Genomic DNA, 12,413 nt, shown 5'->3' with positions numbered 1-12,413 from the left:
GAACTGGAGGGAACATACATGTACTTATAGCATGCACATGGAGCCGTTGGGGTCTACGATAGGGGACATAACTGATCACAAAATTCATATTTCCTCAATGCCCAGGTAGCGGAAAACCTCCTTTGCTATTTGCATAGGGCAGTCGCAAGGCAGGGGGGAGGATCATCGCTAAGAACATACATAAGGGACTTACCCCAGTTAATCCTATACCCGGAATATCTTCCAAAGATGGTAAAGATATCGAGTACAATGCGTAAGGAAGACTTAGGGGAGGCCAGGTATAGGAGGATATTGTCCGTGTACAACGAGATGCAGTCTTCCCATCCCGCCATCCACTTGAGTCCTCTGATAGAGGGATTCCAACGTATCCATGCCGCTAGAGGTTCTAGGGAGAGGGCGAACAGGAGGGGTGAAAAAGAACAGCCCTGATGGGTCCCTCGACCCAGTCCAAAGACCTCCGCTTTTGTGTTGTTGACCACCACCTGCGCCAGGGGCTCAGAGTACAGGAGCCGCACCCAACCAATGAAGCTAGGACCAAACCCTAATTTTGTCAGCACAGCGAAGAGATAAGATCTATCGTGTCAAATGCCATCAAGGCATCCAACAAGACCACTACTGCTGCTTCCTGACTTGTGTCAAGTCTTCCCAAGATGCCATAGAGACGGCGTAGGTTCAATGCCATATTACTGTGGGGCATAAAACCCGATTGGTCAGGGTGTATCAGCTTACAGATTACACTAACGAGGTGGCTCGCCAGCACTTTGGCTAAGATTTTGGGTTCGGCATTCAACAAGGAGATAGGTCTGTAAGAGGAGAATTGATTTCTAGGTTTCCCCTCCTTATGTATTGTTACCAGTGTGGCTATACACTGGTCGTATGGTAGGAGCCCCTTCTTTCGACTTTAATTGAACATAGCACGCAGAGGGGGAACAATAGCGTTGGGCTTCAGTTTGTATAGCTCGATCAGCAGTCCATTGAGGCCCATAGCCTTGCCAGAGCGAAGGCCCCGGATCGCCTGTGCCAGTTCGTCGACCGTGAGGATGCCATCCATCTGAATGTCTCTAAGGAGCTGCGCAGAGTCTGTAACGGAGAGAGTGGAAGTCGAACTATACACGGAGCTGTAGTGGTCCGCAAATGTACGTGCGATTGCTTGTAGGTCAGTCACTTTTTGCCCCCCTCATCTATCAATTCTGGGACCAGCCTATTAGCCATTTCTTTCTTATCCAGCCAGGCCAGCAGTTTCCCGGCCTTATCCCCAAGATCATACAGCCTACCAGATTTTTTTCTCCCTAATATTTTGGCCACGTCAGTGGCAATGCTCTTGCATTCATCTCGTTTAAGCTTCAGGGTATGGAGCGTCTCCGGTGCGAACTCTTCCGCTTCAGTTTCTTCGAGGTGAAGAATCTCATTCTCCACCTGCACCAGGTCTTTCAGATTGTCTTTCTGATGCCGGCAATCGAGGACAGCGCACTGTCTTGAATGCTTCCCACATGACTTGTGCAGACTGGACCGAGCCCACATTGTCATGAAAATAGTTAACCATAGCCTGGAGGTGTAATTTCTTAACTCCTGGGTTACGAAGGTACCAGGTGTGAATGGGTGCGACTCTTCCAACCCTCCCTCCCCCCAGGACCAGATGGACCCAGAGCGGAGAGTGGTCCGATATGCCCCTAGCCATATGCCTTGCTTCCTGGACCTCTGTGATCTGAGCCGCTGGGGCCAATAGATAATCAATACAGGAGAGGCTACCATAAGCGCCAGAATAAAAGGTGTGCCGAATGGTGTCAGGGTGGAACGCACGCCACATATCAACCAATTCCATTGCATCCAGGAATTCAGGGAGTCACCTTTGCGAGGGTCCAACCTCCCATGGGGGGAGCGGTCCAGGAGCCGCGACACCACTGAATTAAAGTCTCCACCCATTACTAGGCGGCCCTCAGGGAGTGAGATTAAGAGAATGCCGATCTTTAAACGTCAGGTTCTGAAGTCCCGGAGGGACATACACCGTCACTAGTTTAAGGGTTGAGCCCTCCCACTGCCCAGATATCACTGCATATCGTCCCATGTTTCAACCCACGTGCGCTGTATAGAGAGCGGGAAGTAGTTTTTGATCCTAATGCCTACCCCCGATAACTAGTGATAAACCCAGAGTGTGTCACTAGTCTGTAGCCCCATCTATCTAATGCTTTACCAGAGTTGCCCACATGATGTGTCTCCAGGAGGAGCACCACCTCCGGGGAGTGGTGCAGGACTATACTTCGCTTAAGTTTGTCCCCCAAACCATTAGCGTTACAACTTAGCAGTCTAAAGGGTCCGTCTCGGTGTGCACCCAGTATAACAGAGATAGTTCATACCTTTTTGCGCCAGCTCAAAGAATAGATCAGTCGACATATTTAAACAAAACAAAATAACCCCCCCCATTTCCGCCCAACATCCCCCACCCTGCTCCCCTGCACTCTGGGCCTAAAACTGCCCATCCAAAATTATGCAGAGTGCCTGTCGCCCGAATTGATAACTAACAGTAGTTTAACTTGGGGGCATGAGGCTGTTCCCTCGTGAAACCTCCCCAGTGCAGGAAATTATCAAAGCTCCCAGCTACATGAACATGGGCCATGATTAGAATGAATGCAGTACACCACCACACCTACTGATTACATGCCCCCAAACATTTCCCAACAGTGGCCTAATAATAGGCCTGTAAATCACACACAATACGTCTAACAGTGCTGAAATAAGTAGAGTCCAGGAGCTGCATATGGACAGTCATCTGCGAGCGTTATGTTCATTCGCGCTCCTCCAGACTTCAAGCCAGTCAGCAGCATCTTCAGGTTAGTCAAAGAACCAGGCCCTATCATCTGCCTCCACCCGGAGATGGGCTGGGAACAACATTGAATACTTGATGCTTTTATCTCACAGTTTTTTCTTTGCAGTCAGAAAGGATCTTCTTTGTCTCTGTACGGCTAGGGAAAAATCTGGAAAGTAGTAGATCTCTGAATTTCCATAGCATAGAGGTGGGGCAGTCCTGGCATTCTGGAGGATTACATCACGATCGCGAAAGTTCAATAGTCTGGCCAAGATCAGCCGAGGTGGTGCTCCAGGCTTTGGTTTTCTGCCGGGGATTCTGTGCGCCCTTTCAACGACAAAGAACTTGGACAATCCCTTAGGCTGAAGGTGGTTGAGAATGAGATCCTCAACAAGGAGATCTGTCGCCTGCCCTTCCACTTTCTTGGGGACCCAATAATATGCACATTATTGCAACGAATGCTCACTTCTTAGTCATCCAGTTTGTCTTCCTCATGTTTCCTGAAGGCCTGTAATTCGTTGATGTTGCGTTGTAACTGAGAAGTGTCCTCAACCAAGCTGGAGGTAGTAAGTTCCACTTGCTTTACCTTCTCCCCAATTTTTGTGAGGTCTGCCCTAAGGAGTGTCACTTCTTCTGTGATGGCATCCATCTGTTGTTCTAGGGTTGTCCTGACCCCTGATATGGCATCTGTGACATCCTGTAGCATCAGTTCTGCGGCAGCCCCCTCCAGCCCCTTTGAGGTGCCGCTCGTCTGGTGGGGATCCGAAAGCATTGATTTCAGGAGTGTGCATTTGTCCAGCTTGTTGTGTTGGACTACCTTTTGGCCTCTAGTCCCTGACATCCTCACAGTGACGTGCCTGCCCCCCGAATCGCTGACGATATTATGAGCACTGGGGTTTCTTGGGATCTCTTACAGGCGATCACAGGATAGCGGAAAGTCCCAAGGGCCAGAAGTGAGTGCTCTGTCCAGCAATAGCCCAACTGGAGAGCGCCCCCACGCAGATGGGGCCGACAGCAGGGCATCAATGTGTATCAGGCAATGGTAAGTAGGCGCTAGCCTGACCTACCAGGTCCGCGTTTTGTAAAGTAAGTGGTAAAATTCTAAAGACAATGTCCACAACCCAGGGACAGCTCTCCTTGATGTATGGCCATTAAGCTAGGGGCGACTGGCATAGGGGGCAAGTCGAGTGCTTTTGGGGGGATTTGGGTCCCAAAGGAGTAGATGCTACAAATTGTGCTCCTTGCACCTGCTGCTCACGCTATATAACGTTGAGTAGCCGCTGCTGGTCTGAATCGGGACCCAAACTCTCCGGGTCTGGGGCCTATGCGGTCGTGCCCCTATCCAACAAGCGGGATCCCACAGTGGGGGAGGATATTTGGCAGCCAACTCCCCCCCAGGCTAGGAGGGATCGGGGCCCGCGCCAGTCAAGCCGTCCATGGAATCAATATCCCCAGTCCGCCTCGGACCCGTAGCTCCGGAACTCCATCTGTCTCCCTGTCGTATTCGCTCACCTCCTCTGCTGTGCCTGCTGGCAGCAATGTCGCAATGTCACCTATGCTTTTCCAGGTGTAGCATCCGGTTTGCCCCCTACGCCCCAGCTCCTTGACAGTTGTCCTTTTACTGAGCGTAGATCGCAGGCCTCAGCTGCGGCCTTGCGTAGCTGCCAGCCCGATGGCGCATGTCGCCACGCCCAAATTTACGCACCACAGGCCCTGGAAGAAAAAGTCAGGAAAAGCCTCAGCTTTCTGAAGGGCATAGCATCACTGATACTAAACTTGAGTTTCCGTCCCGAGGTGCAGTAGTGGCAGCAGGTATTCCCATGTTTATTCTGGCGCATGGGAGCCGGATCAGTGAGGCGGATTGGCGGGAGAGATTCATGGGTGCCGGAGCTCTTCTAGATTGCGGCCATCACGCTTCACAGTTAAGCCACGCCCCTCAAATAGCATATTTTGCTACATATTTTTCACACAAATTTGCAAAGAAGCACAGATCTTCTCAGTATTACCAACTGTGGTCCACAGGCACTTCAGGCCCTTTCCTCCTCACTCCTGCATTGCAGACCATCCTCCTGCTCAGCAATCTTGTATTTATTGTAGTGCAGCATTTATAAAGCACTTAATACCCGTATGTGGGCCACTGAAGTACTTGCCTACATGTGCCTCAAACTACGCCATGAAAGGTGTAGGGTTGTAAGGTTGTTATGTTTATTTTGTGGTCCTTAGTGGGAGCATCTCCATGTTGTGCATGATGACCACCGAGGTGCAGCTATCGTGATCTGGGACACAGCGAATAGCAGTGTTTTGGATGATGAGGTGTGAGAGATAGATGCCGTTTATGGTTACAGTAAACTGGCAGCTTTGAGCAGCTTTGCTGGACTTTTACTGGTATTTTTTTACGATCATCGTTTACATTATTGTCTACTGCAGTGTGTTGTCCAACCCCAAATTTAATTTTTACATAGTTTTGGTCCTGAGCTGACATGGTTGGAGAGTGACAAAAAGTGGAGGGATCTGCTGGGATTGGCTTTGTTACTACAATCCCATATCTGAGTGACATTGCGAGATGTAAATAACTTGTCATAGTGTTTCAACTGTTTTGGTACTCCTATATTCTTTGCACATTTCTCTTAAGGTAAGCCTGTGTGCTCTGTGTTACAGCTACCAAGGCATGAGCTCAGATAAAACATTTTTTTACTTACCTGGTCCCAGTCAGGAATTATTACTATAAGAGGACAACCATCAACTTCAACTAAAAATCCACTTTCTCACAGTGTATTTGAATTGCTGCAGTTGATAAGTTTGTTAATATTGCAGGGGATGAAGTTGTGTTCACCTAAGCTTATGACGGGTACCTTGACCACGTGACAGCATCCCTGCTGTGCCGGTTCCATTGCTCAGACATTCTCCGACCAACCTCTACACTGCAAAATGGTCACAGTCTCACAAACCTTGCTCACTGTCTCTTGCATTTTTATCAATCCATCATCTCACTTTATGCCACTCTGTTTCTCCCTCCCTTTAAGAACACCTTTAGATACTCCCTAATACTGATACTCGGAAAAACTCCAATTGTACTCAGATATACACATTATAGAGCCATATTGCAACACATACTATATATATATGTAATTTTCTTCCATTTTTATTTCTTCATTTAGAGTCACAGTAAATCACTTGTTTTCTGTTTTCTTATTTTGAAATATCAAACCTTAATTAGATAAATAACAAACAATTCACCAGATTGGAAGAGCAATTGATTAGTCATCACCTACCCAACACCACACACTGCTCATACCGCATACATACCACATTCTTTGTCATACAAACCACTTGGTTAAAAAGAGCAATACATAAGCAAAATTTCTCTGCATTTCCATAGATCCATGATTATTCAATCTCACTTGTAATGATTGATAACATAACAAATTCAGAACATTTTACATTTTATCCCAAAAACTTCAAAGTCCATTTTAGTCAGCAGTGAATGCACCTAAACAGGGCTGTGCCTGGCATCTCAAAAAGATGTCTCCACCCCCCTGAGGTGTGTCTGGAGCCAAGACCAGGCAGGATAGGAACTTGTGCACTATGACGACAATTATTTGAAGTATGCCTACTTCAAAGGCCAAAAGGTATAAGTACTGGACCTAAAATCCCAAACTTTTAAAACACTTCTGGATCAAGAGGAACCTCTGCCAAGGAGAAGAGCTGAAGAGCTGTGAGGAGGAGAACTGCACCTTTGCTGTGTGTTGCTTTGCTGGGTTGGCCTGCAGTTGCTGCTTTTGCTTTGGAGAGGAAAGGGACTGGACTTTGCTTTGTATCCTGCTTGTGAAGTTTCTCCAAAGGCTTGTGTGTGCTTGCCTCCTGTTGGAAGTCTCAGGGCCATGAAAGACTCCGTCTGCAGCATACCTGAATTCCACTGCTTGGGGTTCTGACCTGCCTTGTGGTGCCAAATCTAGTTATGGGCCTTTAGAGGTTGTTCCTGCTGCAAAGACCAGCTTTATACCATAAAAACGACGCTTCACCCTTTCAGTGTCTGTTTTTCCGACGCAACACTGACATCCGGAGAAATTCCCACGCACCGCCTGTGATTGAAGAAATGAACGCAGCTCCTGTCAGCGTCCGGAAAAACTGATGCTGCCCGAGTTCAGAGCACTGTGTCTCTGACGTCCAAGACCCTTGCACTGACTCCAATGCAGGCCTTGCTGTCTGGCTGAAAGAAGAGATGCATTGTGGGACCTTGGCGGAAGAAATCAATGCAGCGCCTGTTTGGTGCCGCCGCATTGACCTCTGGCGCATCGGGATTTCCACGCACACCTGTGCGCCAAGTTTTTCTGACGCATCACCAGCATTCCAGAACTGTCTGGAATTGATGCATCGCTTCCCCCTACAGTCCGGATTCGACGCAACTCTTCTCCTGCATGTAGTGCAACAGACGCATCACCTCTCCAAGGACTCAGGAATCAACACATTGCTGTGTTTTTCAATGCTTCGCTCTTCTCCAGCTGTTTTACCTTGTGAATTTTGACGCATTTGAGGTACTTTGTGTAAAATCACAGATCCATAAAGTTCTATTGGTAGAATTGCTTGAAACCTCTTAAAAGTCATATTTTTGAGTTGTGTATGCAGGATTTTTGTCATTTTGGTCTTGTTTGGTTCAGATAAAGGTACTTTATTTTTCTGAACTGGTTTGGTGTCCATTTGTAGTGTATTCACTGTGTGTTTTATGTGCAAATACCTTACACATTGCCTCTGAGATGAGCCTGAATGCTTGTGCCAACCTAAATCAGTAGGGGTTATCAGGATGTCTAACTCCCCTATTCTAGCTAGAATGAAGGGTCCCTATTTGGACAGGGTGCAAGCCATTGCGAACTAGAAACCCCCATTTCTGTGATTAATCGTTTTAGATTCTGAATTTGTTGAGTCAGTTTTTATTTTTTATTTGTCGAATGATATAATTGTAGTGCCTACTTTTAATTGACAATTGAAATGAAAAACAGCATAAACCTTCAAATTCTACGGATTGTTTTTGAAACAGAGGTGGTAATTCTCTAATAACAAAGCAATGCATTTATTTACGCAGAACCTGGTGAGACAAATAGATTCCTCGGATAACATTGATAACATCGAGGCAGCCGCCAGCAACCTATTCAGCCTGACTCAGGAAGGCGCTCGCATGTGTCATATCATAGCAAAGGTAAAGTGCACATTATGACATTATGCAAACCCAGCATGGTAACTTATGTGTTCGTGTAAAAATACTGTGCATTATTTGTTGGAAGAGAAACTCCACACATGCTCACATCCCTGGATTCATATTATCAAGTGTTTCCTTGCTTTAATACAGTTTGTGCCAAGGATTATATCGTCAATAACCTTCGGAAGTAGAAACATGCTTTTTAAATGGCCGCGTTCGATGGTTTGAAATTATTTAGCTTGTGTACATTTTTAATGTGATATTTTTTGCCATTTTACAAAATATATCCCTTGTTTCCTGTACGTTTGTTGCTGTAGTTTCAGTTTAGGGTGTAGACAGCCAGATGTGCACAATGAACGTAAACGCAAAGCAGCACATTTCCTGAGCAACGACAGGCGAAAAACCTTTTAATTGCAAGAGTTCAGTTTGATGGAATGTATTAATAGTAAACCGCATCCCTCTTTCACTCGCCTAGCCTTTCCAAGTGCACAGACGTCAGACAATTACTTACGTAAGGCCAGTTAATTACGGCCCCGTCAGGACTGCATCGCTGCTGGATGGCAAACTTTGTGGTATTACAATTACATGCATATGGCAGTGGAAGAAATTCGGCCAGAAGAACTGAAATGTTCCTGATTGTCAAAAGATCAAACAAAAACCACTGGAAAAAACATCAACCAACTGTAGGAAAAACACCTCCATCAAGAACGTTTAATTTTCAGGCGCAGGGATAGTGCATCCGAAGCAAAAATCACTCCACTTCCCTGAGAACTTGGGGACCACACATAAACAACATTTCACATTACAGCCGCTGGGCATGAGCCCGGGGCTCGCTCACCTCGAGCTCACCTCATTTCGAAGTGTAATTAGTGCTTCTTTTGATGCAGTTGACTTTCCTGTCATGGGCATTAGTGGTGCTAAACGGATACTGGTAGCTATACACACTCTTAGTCATAAGCGCTGGAAGAAAGGGCGCTGCAGTACCCCCCAAAATGACCATGCTGAAGCTCAGAAGGTGAATAGGCAGTAAACATAAATATAAACTTTGTTTTTGTCACATTTCCTGTACAGAGGTCAAATGTTAGGCTATAGCTTCTGAAAAATTGGTGCTTATTCTTTTAAAAAGGAGTTTGGTGTTTATATTTCATTCTCTGGCTACAAATTGAAGCATGGGTGAGTGAAACGAAAGGCTGTAGGAAAGCAATTGCGTAGGGTTTAAGTATGTAGGAAGTAATGGCGCTCGGCAAATATGCGTGTTGTAAATTGGGTGATCTGGTAGGGAAGGTGCAAACAGATAGGGGAGACCCTATAAAACCCCTCAATGTGAGTAGGGAAGCCCTACAGCAAAAACGAACAACGTAATCCTGCGCACACATACGAAATCAATTTCACAGATGCAACGTTTAAACATAAATAGAATGTCCAGAGTGCTTCAGTGCTACTGGGTTTTCTTTATTCCTGAAAGAAACGTAACCAGCCGACACGTGTTTCATCGGGGAAGAGTAAACCCACGACTCTTCAGGGCTAGGAATGATACAAACAAATGAAATGAGCGCACAACATTCGTGATTATTGAAAATGTACGCATATCAACTCCAAACTCCCAAGTGAGGAACACCTACACACTCATGGAAACCCAACGTAAGGGCCCGATTCACAGAACTAACTTAAGACAAAATCCTAAACTTACTGCCATTTTCGTATTCACAGAAGGTACTTACTCATTTTGGTATTCACAGAAGACACTTACTCATTTCGGTATTCACAGAAGTTAGGAGTCCTAAGTTTAGGACTCCTAAATGCCTTCTGTGAATACCGAAAGTCTTAAAATTAGGATTTTTCTCAGTTTAGGAGTCCTAAACTTAGGAGTCCTAACTATACTACTACTAAACTGAGAAAAATCCTAATTTTAAGGCTTTCGGTATTCACAGAAGGCATTTAGGAGTCCTAAAGTTAGGAGTCCTAACTTTACTACTACTAAATTGAGAAAAATCCTTATTTTAAGACTTTCGGTATTCACAGAAGGCATTTAGGAGTCCTAAAGTTAGGACTCCTAACTTCTGTGAATACCGAAATGAGTAAGTGCCTTCTGTGAATACCGAAATGAGTAAGTGCCTTCTGTGAATACCAAAATGGTAGTAAGTTTAGGATTTTATCTTAAGTTAGTTCTGTGAATCGGGCCCATAGAATTCAATTGAAGTGGTAAACAATGCATCATAGAGAGTGATCACTGGTGTATTTCCAAGAATATCAAGAATTCACAAAATTGTTTTGTGAGTGAAACGGAATGTGAACGCAGAAGCAGAATGATGTCAAGACATAATGGTAAGTGAAATGCAATAAGAGAGTGATGCGGTACGAGTGAAACAGTAAGGAAAAAAGGGGAACCAGTGACAGAAACAGTGAAGTGCTAACGGAGGGGTGGCATGCTTGGAAGTCCTGAAAACACCGAGACGGGCAGAAGGAAGAACAAAGAGAAAGATGAAAGAGGCGAGGGAAAGGGAAAGAAGCGTATAATGGACATGAAACAGAAAAGAAGGTACCTGTAGAGAGTTGCTAAAACGAGGTGTATATCTAAAAAAAAATTAGTAGAAAAAGATGAGAAAAAAGAGTTTCAGAACATGTAAAACAGATAACACCCATGTACAGTACGCGCATCGACTTGCTTCACTCAGTAAGTTTATCATACGCCTTAGTCTTTCAATACTTATCCCCAGCCTCTATGTATTTTGATTATGGTCCCTCTCAGGGTCCTTTGACTCTGGTTATTTTTACTTACATTGGTCCCTGCTTGTTTTCCTTTCCCTCGCCTCTTTCATCTCTCTCTTTGTTCTTCCTTCTGCCCGTCTCAGTGTTTTTAGGACTTCCGAGCATGCCACCCCTCCGTTAGCACTTCACTGTTTCTGTCACCGGTTCCCCTTTTTTCCTTACTGTTTCACTCGTACCGCATCACTCTCTTATTGCATTTCGCTTACCATTATGTCTTGACATCATTCTGCTTCTGCGTTCACATTCCGTTTCACTCACAAAACAATTTTGTGAATTCTTGATATTCTTGCAAATACGCCAGTGATCACTCTCTATGATGCATTGTTTACCACTTCAATTGAATTCTTACGTTGGGTTTCCACGAGTGTGTAGGTGTTCCTCACTTGGGAGTTTGGAGTTGATATGCGTACATTTTCAATAATCACGATTGTTGTGCGCTCAATTCATTTGTTTGTATCATTCCTAGCCCTGAAGAGTTGTGGGTTTGCTCTTCCCCGATGAAACACGTGTCGGCTGGTTATGTTTCTTTCAGGAATAAAGAAAACCCAGTAGCACTGAAGCACTCTGGACATTCTATTTATGTTTAAACGTTGCATCTGTGCAATTGATTTTGAATGTGTGCGCAGGATTACGTTGTTCGAAAGGCTGTAGGATGTCATTGTTTTCTAATGCAAAACCATTTAAATACATGTACATGGATTGTGCAAATATTTCAAAATATATCAGCAGTTAAGAAAGCACAAAAGAAGCACTTTTTTTGTAATTCTGAAGTGTGATGGAAACAGACATTTCTTTTTAGATCAAAACAAATCAAGACACTTAATGATGTGCAAATGATAATTATTCACTGAAAGATGATTTCCTCACTTTGTGATTTTGGCATAATGTAGTTTTGGCAGTAAAACTGCAGGTTTGTGCAAATTTAGTGGCCATTTCAATGAAAAATGTGGTGTTTGTAAATGAGAGTGCAATACCACACCATGCTTTAGTGATACATATGTGACAGTGTGCAATAAAAGGCACCACTAGCTACATACTTCCCCCTTATCACTCTCCTACTAAATGGCGTGACTCATGTGCTTCACTTGTTCTTGTGCGACTTTTGGATTTTTCACAATCCTCAGGACGTGGGTGATGTAACATTGATGGCAGCCCCCCTACTCTGAAAATTGTTTCAGCTCCACTGCTGTCAGAAATAAGTTTATAAGACGCGGCAACGAGGCTATAAAGATTTTTTCAGCTACCATTTTCAGGCATTTGCCCTTTTTATGTTAGGCCATATTTTGGTCAATTAACCTGGTTGCTATTGATATGAACAACTGCAGTTCTCTCAGTAGCAGTGTCACTATCATACTTTTCTACTGTGTGCACACCCACATGCACGCTTCTGCATAAATCAATAATATATCAATAAGCAAAAAGAGAATTCATTGGTTTTCGTTCACAAGGACATTGCCACCCGTAAACATATGTTTACACCTGTCAAGCACTCAAGGAAGGTTTCCGTATAGAGGTAAATGGGCTACATTCTGTGTTATTTTCCTCCACTAGTGTTTTGAATTGCAAAGTGGTAAACTTCATGCAGGGGGTGAGGAGTGTGTGGAACAAGGCATGGTTGGCTTTTCAAAAACTCTGATCCTACACTTT

The 12,413-nt window shown here is 44.8% G+C and overlaps 1 protein-coding gene across 2 annotated transcripts in view; it reads left to right on the top strand.

Annotated features, from left to right (window-relative positions):
- INSC (INSC spindle orientation adaptor protein) overlaps positions 1 to 12,413 on the top strand; it is a 1,274,962-nt gene that overhangs the window by 727,765 nt on the left and 534,784 nt on the right. For both annotated transcript variants that reach the window (XM_085648109.1, XM_085648108.1), the window contains exon 7: positions 7,884 to 7,997. In XM_085648109.1, the coding sequence (XP_085504235.1) occupies positions 7,884 to 7,997 (114 nt within the window). The remainder of the gene's footprint in view (positions 1 to 7,883; positions 7,998 to 12,413) is intronic.

This window comes from Triturus cristatus, chromosome 3_2, assembly GCF_964204655.1.
Source record: "Triturus cristatus chromosome 3_2, aTriCri1.1, whole genome shotgun sequence".
Lineage (NCBI taxonomy): Eukaryota > Metazoa > Chordata > Amphibia > Caudata > Salamandridae > Triturus > Triturus cristatus.
The sequence above is the reverse complement of the archived record's forward strand: the minus strand, read 5'-3'. Positions and strand labels throughout refer to the sequence as shown.